This window comes from Colletotrichum lupini, chromosome 9, assembly GCF_023278565.1.
Source record: "Colletotrichum lupini chromosome 9, complete sequence".
Taxonomy (NCBI): domain Eukaryota; kingdom Fungi; phylum Ascomycota; class Sordariomycetes; order Glomerellales; family Glomerellaceae; genus Colletotrichum; species Colletotrichum lupini.
In genome coordinates this window covers 463850-481413 of record NC_064682.1, presented here as the reverse complement: position 1 = coordinate 481413, position 17564 = coordinate 463850, and the positions used below count along the sequence as shown (strand labels likewise).

The window sequence follows — 17564 nt, the reverse complement described above, 5'->3', positions numbered from 1 at the left end:
ACCTCTCAGACGGAGGAAGCCCAGTCTGATTGATCTTGCGCGTAGTCACGATTTATCTGCCTTGCTTAGAACAGTGATTCCGCGAAACACGGGAGACTGCGAGCAGCGGCGCGATTCACTAGTGTTATTCTCAACGTTTTCACATACCTACACTCATTTCATACCCGTGAGACGAAAAAGGCGCACATCATGGCTGAAGCACCGGGCACACCGCCTCCCACAACCGCACCCGCAGCCGGTGTCGCATCCGCAGACCCGGCACCGACGACGAGTCCATCGCGAGTCGTTCCGGCGGTGGCTATTGAACCAGCTCAGCAGGATGACCCCGTTGAAGCCGATGAGGGATTTGCAGTGCGTCGCAGCCCAGTTTCCCTTCTTGTAGATTGATCGGTGGTTTAGTAATACTTCCGGTGTAGAGCGATAACGACTCTTCGATTGATGATAGAATGTAATGGCTTTCTGAGATTCCCACCACCCCATCTCATTCATTGCGCCTTTTTGTTCCTGACCCAGATGAACGAGATAGTTCGAGTTACACCGCGTCCCTATCATCCAGCGTCATCGACTACCCGGAAGAATATGGCCGTCGCTATCATGCATTCAGGCCGGGTTGTGAGTCTTCCTTTCCTGCAGCATTATGATGGGAATGGAGGGAGACAGCCCATGTTCAGTCCACTGACGCTTCAATGTAGCGTATTCGTTCCCGAACGACGAGGTCGAAATGGAGCGCCTCGACATGGCTCATGCCATGATGGTGAGGGCGATTGGAAGCAGGCTCTGGCTGGCCCCGCTGGCCAAGGAGAAGGTCCATCGTATCCTGGATATCGGTACGGGTACTGGAATCTGTACGTCCCATCGCGCAACTTAGTGATCGTCGAAGCCATGCATTGCTAATCGCTTGCGGGCCGTAGGGGCCGTTGAGATTGGTGACATTTTTGAGAACGCCGAGGTGAGTTCGTGATAAGTGAGATTGGTGATGATTCGCTTTGCTAAGAGATGGGCAGGTTATTGGGAATGATCTGAGTGCTATCCAACCTGAATGGTGCGTCAAGTCTCGGCATGAATCCCTCTCTGATGATTCCAAAGCTCACTCTTCTTCTCTGGACTCTAGGGTACCCCCGAACGTCAAGTTTGAGATTGACGATGTCGAGAGCGAATGGGTCGGCGTTAAAAAGTACGACTTCATCATGTGCCGCTACATGGCCGCCTCCATCCAGGACTGGCCGAAGCTGATCGCCAACATTTACGAGTACGTAACCCTGTCCCCATTCCCTCTAACTTGTCCCATCTTCATTCTCATGACCCCCTCCACAGCAACCTCAACCCAGGAGGCTGGGCCGAGTTCCAAGATATGAGCACAGAATACTACTCCGACGACGGCAGCTACAAACCCGAACACGCAACCTACGAATGGAATCAGACCTTTGTCGAAACCCTCGACAAGATCGGGCGCGATCCCCGGCCCGGACCGAAGCTCGAGGGCTGGGTGCGCGGGCACGGCGGGTTCGAGCACGTGGCGCACCACAAGTTCAAGACGCCCATCGGGCCGTGGGCGCGGCACCGGCATTTCAAGGACCAGGGGTTGCTGAACTTGGCGCAGATTCTTGAGGGGTTGGAAGGGTTCTCGTTGAAGCTGCTGTGCGGTGTTTTGGGGAGGAGTAAGGAGGAGGTGTTGGTGCAGCTTGCGGAGGTGAGGAGGGAGTTGAAGACGGGGGTTTTTCATGCTTTGTTGGATTTGTGAGTTGTTATCCTTTCCTTGTTTCCCCTTTCATTGTTCACTGTGGACGGTGGCTCGAAGATTGATTGTGGCTAACAAGCTTTGTGCGCGTAGGCATGTGGTGTATGGGCAGAAACCTGCTCTACCGGCTGCTACAGCGGGGACTGAGTAAGTGTGGAAGTGTCGTCTGACATTGGGATGTGTAGCATCTCCATGTATGGCACTTAGGCCTGCAAAGTAGACTCCGTTCTTCATGGCTCATAGTATAGCGATGTGGCATTTTGATGTAAAGGCTTGAATCCTGCGCAGATGACGTTGTGTTTGACCTGACTGGCTCAAGCGTGTATTGATTATGCTGGAGCTGGTCCAAGTATGACCTCTCGCCCGCTCATCTCATTTCATCTTTCAAGGATTTGACTCTCACTCGGGTTCCTCTCATTTGAGTTCCTCACAAGTGATCATCGGCTGGGTGAATGAATGAGCGAGTGAGCGCACAGTCTTCAGCCCTATGAGATGAACGGGTGGTCCCGAGTGCCAAGTTCGGACGACGCAATGGAAGCGAGTAAACGTGGAGACGGTCAAACCATCAAGATGGAACCTGGAAGCGACCAGAAAAAGCCCAGAAAAATACCCGCCATCAGCGTTCCGATCTGCCGAAACAAACGGGCAGAAAGCCAATCTGACGTGCAGTCGCACCTGCAGCCCAAGGAATCCCATTACGAATCGCCCGTCACACGGCGCGCACCTTCTTTCCCTCAGGCGCAATTCGATCCCGTCGGGAGGCCCCCTTATTTTCTGACCTCAGCCATTTTCTTTTTTTCTTTTTCTTTTTTTGCCCCCTACGGCCCAACTCACCTCACCTCCCTGACCTTGGTCACTTGACCCCGCGACGACACGTCAAATCCCCCGCCAACCACGTGCAATTCTCTCTCATCCCTCCAACTCCCAACTGTCACTACCGAAAGAAAGAGAAGAAACACAACAGCCTGGAGTGAAAAAAAATGTCGCTCTTTGGCAACTTTGACGTCGCCAAGCTGGCATCACAGCTGGGCAACTTCAAGATCCCCGACGACCCAGAGATCATCAACCAAGGTGAGTGAGCGAAATGAGATACTTTGCGACAATCCTCCAACCTCAATCTGCTCTCGGCCCCTCATAATTTCGCAAGACCCCCACCTTCCTTATCTCCAAAAGCATCACAACAACGATTCCTAACCACACATCACAGGCCACCAGGACTACGGGTACAGCAACTACGGTTCCCACAGCCAAGGCTACGATAGCAGACCACCCGCGGGATACGCCGGTGGTCCGCAGAATGGCGCCGAGGAGTACAAGCGCGAGCACCCCGCCGCCTTCGGCTCCAGTGACCCCACGCGCTCCGCCTACTCCGACCCCGTCTCCGAGGGAAGTGCCATGTCGTCCGTCGCCGCTGGCGTAGCTGCCAGCGCCGCCGCGGGTGCTTACGGTACCGCGCCGCAGTATCCCACTCCACATCCCGGTAGGTATGGTGATTCCACATCATCTAGCCCATATCCTCAGCAGCAGCAACAACAGCAAAGCTTTGGACGACCTCCTTCACCGGGCTATGGAAGGCCCCCTTCTCCTGGTTACGGCAGGCCCCCTTCACCTGGCTACGGAAGACCGCCTTCGCCGCGACTGCCAGAGGGATGGGTCAAGCGGTTTGATGACAACAGCAGAAGATGGTACTACGTCAATCAAGCAACTGGCTCTTCTCAGTGGGAGGCTCCTCCGCCACCGTCGGCCATGTCTCCCCCGCCAATGTCGCCGCCAGGCCATGGAGTGTATGGGGAATCATCTCGATATGGCGGACACTCGCCACAGCCGGGATACTCGCCTCAACCTGGCTATGGAGGACATTCACCACAGCCCGGACACGGAGGCCCACCGCCTCAGCCGGGATATGGCGGACCCTCTCCACAACCTGGGTACGGAGGCCATTCTCCACAGCCCGGATACGGAGCCTATGCGGGCGGTGCCGCTGCGGCAGCTGCGGGAGCCGGGGCTGGGTACTATGCAGGACAGCAATACGGACAGAGCCAGCCCCATGGGGGGTACGAGCAGCCTCAACAGTACGGCCAACAGCCACCACAGCAGTACGGCCAGCCCTACGGACAGCAGCCTCAACAGCAGTATGGACAGCAGTATGAACAGGGATACGGCAGCGAAGAGAAGAAGAAAAAGAAGAAGAGCGGGAACAGCAACATGTTCCTCGGCGTGGCGGGTGGCCTCGCGGTGGGTGCGCTAGGAGGCGCGCTTATCGCCAATGTTTTAGGTAACGATCAATTACCTCTCCCGGGCCACGATCTGGACGATTATTGACCGCGAAAACTGACAATTTCCGCAGATTCCGATTCAGACTCTGATCATCACGAGCACCACTACGAGCGTCGTTCTTCGTCTGGGTCCTCGGACCATTATCGCGGTCGTGATGATAGCGATCGGGGGTCTGATAGGGGGGATTATGAGGAGGGCGGCGACTACTATGATGATTAGGTTGATCAAGTACCGCCGTCTGGGGCTCAACCGTTCCTGGACGAAGGAGATGAGCAAGAGGTCCAGGAGCAGACTTACAGGGGTCCAGAGGAGTATCGGGACGATGGCGGCGTTGATCATCTCGTGCACACCACCGGGTAAGACTCCACCCCACACGACGGATCACCCCCTACGACAGATCACCCAATTCGGCCAGATTCAGCCAAAACCGCTATTCCATATATATATGGATAATTAAAAAATAAATATTTTAAAAAATACACAAGCTATAAGAAAATATAATTAGTATAGAAAAATATTTAAAAGAAATTATTTTATATTATATTATATAACAATATTAGATTTAAAATATGCTTTTAAATGTTAGTATTTACTAATAGTTTTTATATAAACACTAACATTATACTATGTTATATAACTCTTTTATTTATTAGAAAAAATAAAATTTTAAAGTTGATTATTTTTAAAAGATTTAAATTAAACTTATATAAATAGTCTTTTATTAGTAATATAAGTATTATTATATAGAAATATTAAGTTATATTATAATAAGTAGTATTTATAAAAACTTGAATTTCCTAAGCTTATGTAATTAGTATAATGCTAAAAAAAGTATATTTAAGCTAAGAAAAATATTTGAAAAATTATAGTATTTTAAAATATTTAGGTTTATTTATTTTTCATAAAGTTAGAAATCGTATTTTTATATAGTAAAAAACGTTATATTTAATTTGATAATATCTTGATTATTATAATAGATTATAATTTATAAAAATTATTTTAGTAGGAAAACTATATATTCTATATCCAAAAGTAATTTTTATATATTTTTTATATTATAAAATGAAGTAGGTAGAATTAGTGGTTTTTGACTGAATTGTACCGAATTGGGTGATCTGTCGTAGGGGGTGATCCGTCGTGTGGGGTGGGGTCTTATGGCGAGGTTGTTTATGATGATATGCAGGGCGCTGAAGATGCCGGCATCGACGTCGACTGTGGTATCATGCACACCACCGGACATGCTGAAGTCATTTACGATGATGAGCCGGGTGCCTACGGGGACAGTATGGTGCACACCACCGGATATGGCGAGGTTATTCATGATGATGAGCCGGGTGCTGACGAGGTTCACAACATCGATAACTATGCTGGTAACACCTTTGATGACGGCTATGTTGATGACGGGTATGATGATGGAGGCGACGACCATAGCGGCAATGACTGTGGCGGCGATGACTATGGCGATGACTACGTTGATGAGTATGGCCACGACTATTATGACAATTAGGTTGGCCGAGAATGTATCTTGACTGAGAGTTGCCTTCCATCTGGAACAATCCTGAAGCGTTTGCTACGGACCATACATCTTACATCCTAGGCTTCGACAAATGGCATGAGATGAAGTTCTTCCATCCCCCTATGCATGTACATCTCGACCCTGAACAGTGCTAAACTCTATATGGCAATGGGTTTGGTCGGGTGATATCATCCGGTCTTCTGATTGTGAAAGCAAGAGATAGCAGAGAGCGACTGACAGCTTGGCAATCTCTTTTCTAGAATTGAAGCAAACCCGGCGGAGTCAGTCTGTCCTGGGCCCCGGCGCACTCATTTCGTTGCCGTCCTGACTGGGATGTGAATGGTGCACGCTCTCCAAGACGGCCTGCCCTGCCGCGTCTCGCAAGCATCACGGACCATAGAGCAGTATTTTACTCAGTAGCGTCGCGAGGCGTAGGAAGTGAGAAAGAGTATCGGCAACCAGTCCCCGACGGGAATATAAATCCACTGAGGGATGAATCTGAGTATTTGTACTCTGGAAGGCTCCACAGGCCGGGATAATGCTCGCAGAGTACTACTCTCGGCGGCGTTGAACGCAAACCGCCGGCAGTTGTAACCTACGGGGGCGAGCCCTGAAGCCGTGCGTCCCGCGGGATCGGACGGCACAGGGCATTATTGACTATGCTCATTGTGTGTTGGGCACTCGCCCCGTCTGATAATTGTTGCTGGGATAAACTCATCAATTAGAGTTTGAATAACACGTAGAACCGTGAACGTGCCCCCCAAGCCTCGTTGCGCGCGACTCAGTACAGAGTTTCCCGTTGTAGCTGGTTTCGGGTACGCGGCTTGTCCGTTGTCAAAGATCGTCACAACGGAGTACCCCATAATCATTCTTGATACTTATAGCTGGTCCGTCATCTTTCTGTGCACGCCTTGTTGTTGGAGTATTCCTCAACTGCTGTCAGTCTCTACCTTATATAACATCCTGTCGCAAATACCCTTCTAGCGATTGATTCTGGTACACAACTACGCAAAGCAAACATGAAGTTCCAAGCCGTTCTCTTCGTCAGCTTCCTTCCCTCAGTACTGGGATGGTGGGTATGTTGAAACCTCGAAGGAGTCTGATGACGCACTGTAGCTGACGGATGGGTATAGAACTGCAGAATTCCTAAGGGAGGTGACCTCGGTACATGCCTGTGGGATGGCGACCTGAAGACGGAATTGACTTGTGGCCAGGTAAAGCTCTCTCTTCTACTTTTGGACATGATTCTCACCATCTTTGTCCGGTTTGAACGGGTCAAGTTGCTAATTTGTTTGTGTAACAGGGCCACCCGTGCAAGACACTTGGCAACGGATGTATTCCTATCGGTTCGGGAATTGCGAACTGCTCGTAGACAAACAGAGGGTGTGCACTTTTGGATACGGAACTACCTTAGGTCCAAGAGGTGCTGCTGGATACTGCATGTGGTCTTAGATTATTACGGTGATATTTTGGAAAAGATTCCCTCCTAAGTTCTTACTTGGATTCGGCTGCAACATTGACTTCATTGATACTCAATCAATAACCCAAGTATGTAGCGAAGACAACAACAAAATATCTATTGCCAGAGACTTCGAACTCATTTCTAACTCCTACGGTATCGGTACACTTCCAAGATCAACCCAGTCATCCCCGCTCAGCATGACTTCTCTCACCAAACCACCTCAATAGATGGAATCAAGTACAATTGGTAAACGTTGAAGTATCAAAATTTCGAGTGAGGGTATTCGCAGGAATTCGAGCGATAGGTTCTGGGTGGAATCCGAACGTTGGCAGTCATTAGAGCTTTCTTCCTCTCATGTTTTCGAAAATGATAACAGAATCTAGAGGAGTCTGCACTTCAAGACGCTGAAGTAGAGAAGTAACTAGCAAAACAACGCCAGCCTCAAAACATGTCGAAACGTTGCTTCCTTCTGAGCCAATCAGCCCGATGACACCCTAAGAGTGCATTGGCTATAAGTAGCCAAGGCCGCAAGCTTTAATCATGAGCACAAATAGTAATGGCTCAAATAAACCACATGAGGTCTCCCTGATTCGGTATTTGCTGCAGGGAGCTGACCATACTTGTGCAACGCGGCAGCTGTCACCAATGACAGGTTAGAATGCCGCGACATCACGCTTAGTATGACATGGGAACAGACATTTCACACGTTCCTCTATCACTTTCGCGAGAGATCGTAGGTACTTGACCCTTGACGTATATGAATGTATCGCCTTGTACCGTCAATGCACACTTATGTATTACTAGAATTCTCTATATGTGGCCATTGGCCGTAATTCCGTCGCAGGAAGTGGGATTGGGACTGACAGATACCCCAACCACCTTATGCGATATATCATGCCAAGGCAACATCGCCTTTCCATTGTTGCTAAAAACACTTTCTAAGCAGAATTCGTGTTCGTATTGACAGGTTCTGCAGATATTTTACCGCAATTTGCCAATCAAGTGGCGGCTAATGAATATACCTGCGTGTACAGCCAGCTTTGTCCACCTCCATCTTCAGAGCCTGCCGCACGGCACAGCTTGTGAATGACAGCCTGCATAACTATTGAGAGCTTCGTCCACTCGTGACGTCACAATTGCCAGGCATACTCTCGAAGTGGAATAATAATCTTGTCTTGTGAATTTGTGTCGTGAGGCGTATGAAATTGCAGCATGAATGCTGGCCGGAACCTGCTGCTTAGCTATAAAGGGCCCAGAGAACAGCTGGTTTGCCCGAGTGCAGACTGATTGTATACATACATGTACACTCGAAATTCTCCTAAAAACGCTACCTTCCCATGGATTATCACGTCATAGGGCATCTTAACACAATTCTCCCACTACGGCGGACATTCTTAGTCGCACGGCAACATGGTTAATTGCGAAGATGATGCCAAGAATCTGACCGACCCTGATATCATGGGGTTTGGGGTAAGCCTTTATCTTTCAAGGGGTTTGTCTCAGTACTAACGCGAATAAGGTCCTGCTATCCTTCGTTTTCCCAGTCCTAGCATCTCATGTCATCATGACCATGGCCTACGTCACTCGCAGGGCGAACCCTGAAGGCTTTACACATATGGACACCATGATACACAATAGGCTAGGGGCATACGAATCGAAGATTTCTCGCTTGCGTAGCGTGAAATACGAGCATCTTCTCTTGACCATCAGCGATCAGCTTTCAGTCACTAGCTTCGCACTTCTGGTCGCGTTATACTCCCAGATACTCACGATATCGTCCTTTTCGTTTTCTGTGGGCGTATCACTTGCCTTTATATCTTTCGGTGTTCATACAAATTGCCTAATTGGTCTAGCACTGTTAGTATCCCTATTATAGGGTAGTTAGTTCGAACCGTAGTTAACGAAGAGATTAATTAAACTATCTGAATATCTGCGTAATAGGTGTAAAAAAGAGGTTCTAACTATAAGTTAGGCTAGCTATGATAATTATAAATAGGGCCCCTAATTAGCCCCTATATAGTCGGCTATATACCGCAATCGAATTAGACTTCTAATTCGATACTAACTTTCTCTTTTTTTTATTAATTTAATTATTATAATTAGAGGTATAATTCGACCTCGGGCCCGTTTATTAAATCGTCTCCTTTTTCCCCTTTTCTTTACTTTTTTTATATAACCTATCCTTTTATTTATATAATAACTTTTTTATTACTTATAAATTACTTTAATCCCTTATTTAATACTACTTTTATAAAAACGTTTATAAAGTTATTTTTATTATTAATTTAACAAATCTTAAGTATTTCGCACTTTTTATACGATTACTTAAGGGCTATAATATTAATTATAAGCCTCTTTTCTTTTATTATTCTTAATTTAATAAAGTATTTATATAGTAAATAAGAATCGGTATATATAACTATTAAAATAAGTAAAAGGCTAATTCGATTAGTAATCTTTTTTAGCGTTATTAAAATTATATAGGAGAGGTTAACGCCGTTAATTATATTATAAACCTCTAACGTTAATATACTTTTTATTACTTATTTATTTTTAGTTAATAAGTAGTAGATTATATTACTATATATAGTAAATTCGCTCTTATTTATACTGTCGTTAGCTAGGATAATAATATACTCTAATTATAAAATAAGGTCTTTATTATTTATAAATAACCTATTAATAAAGATATAGAGCTTATTAATTATAAGGTCGATTAGGTAATAAACAAGACTTTAATTAAGATTTGTTTATTACTACTTAAGCCGCTTATTAAGTACCTTAACGTTTTATTTAGTTAGATTTATAGCTTATACTACTCTAGCGTAATTAAAAGTTATTTTAAGTTAATAAATACTTATAATATATACCCCTTATACGAGCTTAGCCTTATACTACTTCTTAATATTAGTTATATTTAGATTTACGAAGTTAATCTTCTCGCCCTACCCCTTTTATTAAAAAACGATAGTTTTCTTTTTAATTATAAAAATCCCGCTATTAAATACTAAGGGGGTATTTATTATAAGGACCTCTTTTAGCTTTATTATAAAGCCCGCTTTTTAAAGCTCTTTATCCTCCTTTTTTATAAAGTTAATATCGAATAGGCCTAATATATCGTTAGTTTATATTCTAACGATTTTAAATTAATTACCTTCGTACTCCGTAACTAATAAGTACGGGTTGTACGTAGAGGTAACTATTAATAATTAATTAATATAAAAATCGTAATAAATAGCCTATTAATAAGTACTTAATTTTGCGAGCCTATATAATAGCTTAAGTATTTTAATAATCGTACTTTTTAGGTACTTACTAACTATTTCTTTTAGTAAATAGGCTAGGATTTTCTTTATAAGCCCTATAGCCAATTGAGTATAGGCCTAGGTAATATTACGGCTCTAAATCTCGTATCCCTTCTTCTATAGTAATACTATTAGTACTATTATTAATCGTTAGCTATAGCGCTATATAATAAGCAATTATATAAGTAGTATTGCTTTTTTAACGTTACTATACCCCTAAATTACGTATTTAAACTTCTTATACGGCTAGGGTGTTCCTTTTTTTTTAATCTTATGAACTATTTATAATTTAAATATATAAAGGTTTATATATTTTTCTAAGTTATATAGGATAAATCGATAGACCCCTCGATTACGAAAAGTGTTTATTTTAATAAGATCTAATCCCTTATACGGCTTTTTAATAGTTATAATTACGCCTTTTTTATATAGTTTAATTACTAGCTCGAAATCGGCTTTCTTTTTTATTATATAAAAAGTATTAATTACCTCGTTATTAGTAATAAATTACCGTATTAAGGCTTACTATTATAGTCTTTTATAACGTCTCGCTAGTAGTATTAGTGCTCTTTTAATAATTTCCTCTTCTTCGTCGTTTATTAGTACTACTATAACGATTTTATTAAGGATAATTTCCTATACCTCTGCTATAAGTTATATAGTTTCCCCTAGCTCTTCTTCTTTTTATAAGTTAAAAATTACCTTATTAAGATCTATATAGTACGGTCTAACTATTATAATTAATACTTCGAGTAGCTAATTACGATCTCTTATAACTATATAAGAGCGCTCGTTAATAAAAATTAACTTATATAGCCTAGCCTATTATTAAGTATTTTTGTGCTATATTTATATATCCGAATTTAGTAGTATATTTAGATTATCCCCTATATCGGGCCTATTACGTATAATAATTACCTCGTTAACTTACTTTTTTATACTTACTTTATATAATACTTATATTATTTTTTTAACTACTTAGGCTTATTAGCTTATACTTAGTAATAGTAGCGAGGCTAAGGTTATTCTTAAATATACTCTAAATATTAATAGCGTTAATATAAGTCCGTTAAGCCTTATAATATCGTTATAGTATTTAAGTACTAACTAAAGGCATTTGTCGTTAGTAAAATCCGGATTTTCCTCTTTAATAATTTTAAACGCCCTTTTTAACTACTAATATACCCTTTTTACTTTTTTAATATTATAGTACGCTTTAACGAGTACGACTTTTAGCTATATATTATAAGCCGTTATATTATCCCTAAATTTTATTAACTTAAAGCTAGTACTAGCGTCGGTTTTAATACTATTTAATAGTCCTTAGTATATATCGATCTAGCTTTTTTATAAGGCTACTTATACTATCTTTACTTATAAATCCTAAAGGAATTGCCTTATTTAAAAAGATATAGTTACGTCGATTATATATAATACTAGCTAACTATTTAAATAGAAAATGTTAACGACGATTTCTTAGTTAAAGTTAAGCTTATTACGCAATTTAAACTTAAATTTACGTAGGCTTTGCGTATTTATTTAGTATTAGTAATATACTTTCGTTAACTACTCTAGCGCCCCTATTTTAATATTATTATTATTTAATTACTTTAAGAGGTTATATAGCCTCGTAACTAACGGGTACCTAAATCTTTAGTATAGTTTTTTAAGCTTACTTTCCGTTAAGTAATTAATTAACTTTATATTATTAATAAGCTTTATAAACGTATGCCCCTATTGTTATTTAATTATTTTAAAGTACTTATTACTAGAGATTTTGTTCTTTATATTATTAAATATAATACTTAGTCGATCTATATCTTTTAGATATAAGAGAAATAGGGTATTAATAGGTAAAATATAAAAAGTTATCGTTCTAAAGTATATCTCTATTTTTATTATACTTAGGGCGACGATTTCCTTACTTAGGCCGAAACTAATCCTTATAATACTCGCTATTAACGTATTAAGCATTACTAGCGCGATTTTTTATAATACTTAGAATTACTTTTTTCTTCTAGTTAATTATTATAATACCCTAGTATTTAAGATAATCCTATAAAAATCGTCTAGGCCGTACTTTTTACTTATATAAAATATTTATACGAGTTTAGTATTTAAAAAATCTAAGTAGTATAAAAAGGACCCCTCTAGCTACCCCTAGATTTACTTAGTACTACGTTCTTTTTTTTTAAATATTAAAAAAAATAGCGTTTTCTCCTTAATTATTAAGAAAATAGGCTTTGGCCCTATTAGATTCGCCCTTTTAACTACCTCTATATTTATTATTTAAAGGACCTTCCTTTACTATTTATAAATAAAAGCTTACTTATTAAGAGCTTTTATTATTTTTTATTTATTTAGCCTCGTATATCCTCTAGAGGCTAACGGGGTAAAAAAAGAGTAGTTAATATTATCGATTTTATCGTAATTTAATTCGTTAATATAGGGGGTAAGATCTTTTTTATTTTCTAAATCTCTTATAGGGAGTATATACTTTAAGCCGCTACTTTAGCTACCGTTACTAAGTTCTATACCCCTAGATCTACCCTTATATATAACGAGGAATTAATTAAACTAACGAGGGCTAGTTTTACTATCTATTACCCTCGACTTTTTATATTATTTATACGATTTAGTACGCTCTTCTTTAAAATAGTTACTTAACTAATATTTTTTTTTTTTATAAATATAATATTACTTTTTTTATTACCCTATTCGTAAGTTAAATCTCTACTTATTTAATAAATCTAAGCCTCCTTATTAATAATTACTATATCTAGCCTCTTTTCCTTTTTTATTATATATTTAATTAATTTAATATTATTAATAAGGGCCGTCGTGTATTTAAAAGTAAGTTTAGTATAATATTCTTATTTTAATATTAAAGCTAGATTTTAGCCTCGAGTAGAGTGTTTCGTAGTTTTTAAGTACTTAGTATAAGGTTATTTTTATTTTTAATATACGCTAGATTACGGTATAAAAATATCCGACTTTCCGCTCGTTTATCCCTTTATTTAGCTAGGTTTTTACTAGCTTATTAATTCGATTAATAAGCTTTTTAAGGATCTCTATTTACGATGTACCCTTTATTATCTTAGTTATAAATACGAAAAAAATCGCTTATAGCTTAAATAAGAGCTTTAAGTTCTTATTATAAGTCTTAAAGCGGCTTTAAATTACGTTAATTATATTAAAAAAGTCGTTTTAATCGAAATTACGTACCGCTTTATAGTAATAATTAGAGGCTTTACTTACGAGTACGATATTAATTACTAAATAGTACTAATATTCCCTAATTCTAACTTTTTCGTAATAATTATAAAACATCGTTAGGGTTTTTTATAAGACCTTATACTTCCCTTTAGAATATAATTTCTCTTTTAAAAAGATCTTTTTAAGGTTTATAAATTGCTTCGTATTTATTATTAAATTTTTAGTATTTATATACGATCCCTACGTCGCTATATATTATTAATAACTTCGGGTCGTCTACTTCCTTTTTTATTAGCCGATCGGTACTAAATTTCGTATTAATAATAGTAACGAGTTATAGATCGAAATAGGTAGAATTATTAATTATCGTATTTTTAGTGCTATATTTTGCCCCGGTATATCCTTTTATAATAATAGATTTTTATTAATAATTATAGAGAGGAAATCTAGGTCGTTTACTCTTTTTTTAAATTCGTTAAAGCGATTATACGCTTTATTAACTTATACTTAGTTTTATAATACGAATTCCTCCTCTATAATTATTACTATTAATATTTCGTATAGCTTTTATAATTATAATTACGCTAGTAATACCCCTCGCCCATAAAGGAATTTATTAACTACTTTTATAATTCTTAAGCTTACGCTCGCGAACTATTTATTTAGTTAGTAGTTAAGGTCGTTTACGATTTTATAAAATAGGGGTTACCCCTATAGCCCCTTTTTTTTATAAACCTTAGTTAAATAGATTAATACTACGTTAATTTACTTACCGTTAAGCTAATCTGTAATTCTATATATTTACGTTCTTTAATAATCCGGGTTAATATTTACCTATTTATAAGGGATTAGGATTCTATTTAAAATCGGGTTTTATCCCCTTTTTCTTTACCCTAACTTACTAAGGGTCGTACTTTAGCTTATACTTATATTAATAGTCGCTAGCGTATTTAATTTTAATAAGGATATATTTAATCTACGTATTAGTTATAGTAAATCCGTGCTTTTATTACTTAATAAATTTATTAGGGTCTAGGAGATTCTCGCTTTTTCTCGCTATTTTATTATTACTCTTATTTTTATTATTTTTAATTATTATTACTACCTTTTTAAATCGCTAGCTATTATACTTACTAAGATCTTCTTTTTCGTTTAATATAAAAGGGTAGGTTTTAGTAGTTCTTTTTAATAATAATAGCGGTAAACGTTTATATTATTATAAAAAAATATAGTAATTAGTCTTAGGATCTTTATTAGTTATTAATTTCTATTATCCTATATACTTTTAGCTTCTTAAGCCTTATACTCTTTATAATTTTTAAATAGCTTCTTTAGTTAATTTCTTAAAATTAGTAATTTTGTATTAAGAACTAGTATAAAAAAGAAGCCCTTTAGTAGCCCTTTAGAAAATTCTTTTCTTTTCTTTTTAAATCCTCATCTTTTTAGCCTTTTTTAAGCTAATAATAACTTTAATAAGAGGTTATAGGACTACTTTAGAATAGCCGCTTTTTTTTTAAGTTAATTTCTGAGATCCGTAATACTCTTAGCTCGATATTATTAAAACCTTTAAATCCCCTCTTCTTTTATTAAACCGTCCTTTATATTATATTTTTAAATAATACTTAGGGGGTAATTAAAAGAGCTACGAAGAGGTTATTTAAATCGCAGGCTTAAAGTTATATTTATAAAATCCTTATAATAATAAACTTTTTTATATATTATAAATCTCTTAGTTTAATAACTCCTATAAGGTTATTTTTATTACTAAATAAGAATATTTATATTTAAAAATCCCTTTTTTTAATTACATAGTACTTTTTTATATTATATTATTAAGCTCGTTCGTTATACTAATTAATTAAGTAGGTAGTTATTACGTAAGTATTTCTTTTTACTAATTTAACTAGTTAATTTCTAATCGCGGGCTAGCTATAGAAAAGTCGTTTAATAAAAAAGCTACTCGGGGCGATAATAAAAAGCTAGTTACTTAAGTAGTTTTATTAATTAATATAGTTTAACGTAGTAAACGTCGACCTTTTATAAGTAATAAAGGGCTATAATTACTTAATTCCGTGCGGTATTTAAAAATCGCTTCTTTTTTTATCTATTTTTATAAGGTTAATTAGTATAAATCTCTTATTCCGTATAGTATTAAGAGGTCGTCTTTTTTATATAGCGAGATACCTTACTAATCTATAATAATAGAATTTAATTACTAATTAGTATTAGTATTCTTATTATAAAGTAGTTAGTTCGAACCGTAGTTAATAAAGAGATTAATTAAACTATCTAAATATTTACGTAATAAGTATAAAAAGGAGGTTTTAACTATAGGTTAGGCTAGTTATAATAATCGTAAATAGGGCCCCTAATTGGCCCCTGCGCAGTCGGCTATATGCCGCGGTCGAATTAGACTTCTAATCCGACAGGCACCATATTTAAGACTACATAAGAGGCAGGCAAAGTTACGTATAAATTTCCTGACATTACTAGTCAGCTGTCTTCTCGTCAGCAGCATCCTTGATAACTTATTCACCCCCGTAAGCTTAAAGCAAGTTGCCGCTTGCACAATAAGAGGTTCGGGAACCACTGATACGTCAATTCTCGCTGCAGTTGCACTTATCTGGATATTTGGCAAAAGTTACTACGACGCTATTGCCCGGCTTTACTTATTGCTTCCTCTACAAGACAACATTTTGCGCCTTCTGTGCTTCACCGAGGAGTCTAGAAAATACTTCAGGATTCTTTATCAGCAAAAGACACGAAAAGAAATCCAAAAGACCAAAGCAATGCTCCGGAAATTGTCTGACAAGCACACCAACCATTTCCAGACTATAAGACTAGCGACCCCTGTCTTAGTCGAAGACATGTTAGATTCTATATTTTGGAGTCTCTTCCAAGACATGTCATTTACGGTGTATCTACTTTACGACCTAGTCTCTATGATTGCTTTGGCGGGGAAGGAAGAAATCGAATCGTTGTTAGAACCTAAGTTTGGTCAGATTTTGCCTCTACTCCTCCTCATCGTCTTTATCATCAACGTGTTTGACGCCAAAGGTGAGTTACGTCTGTCTCTCTCTCTCTCAAAAGTGAATTTAGTAACAATAGGCTGACTGACAAATATGTAGAAGAAATAGAATACAGCAGAGTAGCATCGACAATTGAGATACCCGAGAGCCCTGAGAATTTCATGGAGAGCGATGTAGCACTTCACGCCGCTACCCCTTCGACAACAGAAGAGGCCATTCCAATGAGCGAAACGTCAAATACGACCACTTCAGCGGATTTCCAACGCCAACCGCACACACATGTCACGCTACCATTGCCAACTCGCATCACGGGGCGTTCGAATACTGCAATTAGACAGGTAGACGGTGTAGATCAGGAAGAGATGAACATGACAGGGCGATACAACCTTACCGGTCGGCAGGACTCCGGACTTTCGACACCCAACAGATCAAGGACCCCCTTGATGGAGTCAGGGGCTACTGTGAGTCTATTCTGTCTTTCCCCTATCTTTCACTTTCTCTTGTTTCGGAAAATCCTGTGTGAGAGCTATAGGACATCCATGTTGACCTGGCGATGCTCCATCTTGTAGTCCATCAGCTTTGACTTGCAGGATGAATATGAGGAAGATCTCAAAGCAGCACTAAAGATGAGAAATCTCAGACTTCAGCTGGCGGAAAAAACAGCAGAAAAGGTACCGTGGTGTGCGTGGGTGGTTCTGTGGAGCGCGGTGGCGATGCTCGCAGGCTTTTTGGCGCTGTTGGTGATTTATGGTGTGTGGGTGGCATTGTCCATTTTCGCTTTTGCTGTTATCATGTTGTTTGGTTCCATTTTGCGGGGGCTCTGGGAGATACGCAGAATCAGGGCCAGCGCCAAAGCGATGGAAACTCCAAAGGAGGGCAGACCGAATAGGCAGGAGAGATGAGTTGACAAAGTATCGTGAAGCCAGTGCATCGCGATGGACATGGAACTTTCATCAGATACAATGAATTGAACAGCGACTCACTGAGCGCGATAGTACTTCATGTATTCTTAATGTCTTGA

At 39.3% G+C, this 17564-nt stretch overlaps 4 protein-coding genes across 4 annotated transcripts; all 4 read left to right on the top strand.

The window, feature by feature from the left end:
* Positions 1–189: 189 nt before the first annotated feature.
* Positions 190–1889, top strand: CLUP02_16059 (methyltransferase; the record flags this gene model as incomplete). Its single annotated transcript, XM_049294983.1, has 8 exons — positions 190–351; positions 417–448; positions 527–612; positions 693–845; positions 912–949; positions 1053–1249; positions 1315–1737; positions 1832–1889. 8 exons carry the CDS (start codon positions 190–192, stop codon positions 1887–1889), a joined length of 1149 nt encoding a protein of 382 aa, XP_049152130.1.
* Positions 1890–2718: 829 nt separating this feature from the next.
* On the top strand, positions 2719–4234 carry CLUP02_16058 (WW domain-containing protein; the record flags this gene model as incomplete). Its single annotated transcript, XM_049294982.1, has 3 exons — positions 2719–2809; positions 2946–4013; positions 4086–4234. 3 exons carry the CDS (start codon positions 2719–2721, stop codon positions 4232–4234), a joined length of 1308 nt encoding a protein of 435 aa, XP_049152129.1.
* A 2316-nt stretch (positions 4235–6550) lies between these two features.
* Positions 6551–7021, top strand: CLUP02_16057 (uncharacterized protein; the record flags this gene model as incomplete). Its single annotated transcript, XM_049294981.1, has 2 exons — positions 6551–6607; positions 6665–7021. 2 exons carry the CDS (start codon positions 6551–6553, stop codon positions 7019–7021), a joined length of 414 nt encoding a protein of 137 aa, XP_049152128.1.
* A 1382-nt stretch (positions 7022–8403) lies between these two features.
* CLUP02_16056 (uncharacterized protein) lies at positions 8404–17445 on the top strand (the record flags this gene model as incomplete). The annotated part of the gene is made up of 5 exons (XM_049294980.1): positions 8404–8463; positions 8513–8850; positions 16027–16571; positions 16646–17004; positions 17113–17445. The coding sequence occupies 5 exons, from the start codon at positions 8404–8406 to the stop codon at positions 17443–17445; spliced, it is 1635 nt and encodes a 544-aa protein (XP_049152127.1).
* Between the last annotated feature and the right edge of the window lie 119 nt (positions 17446–17564).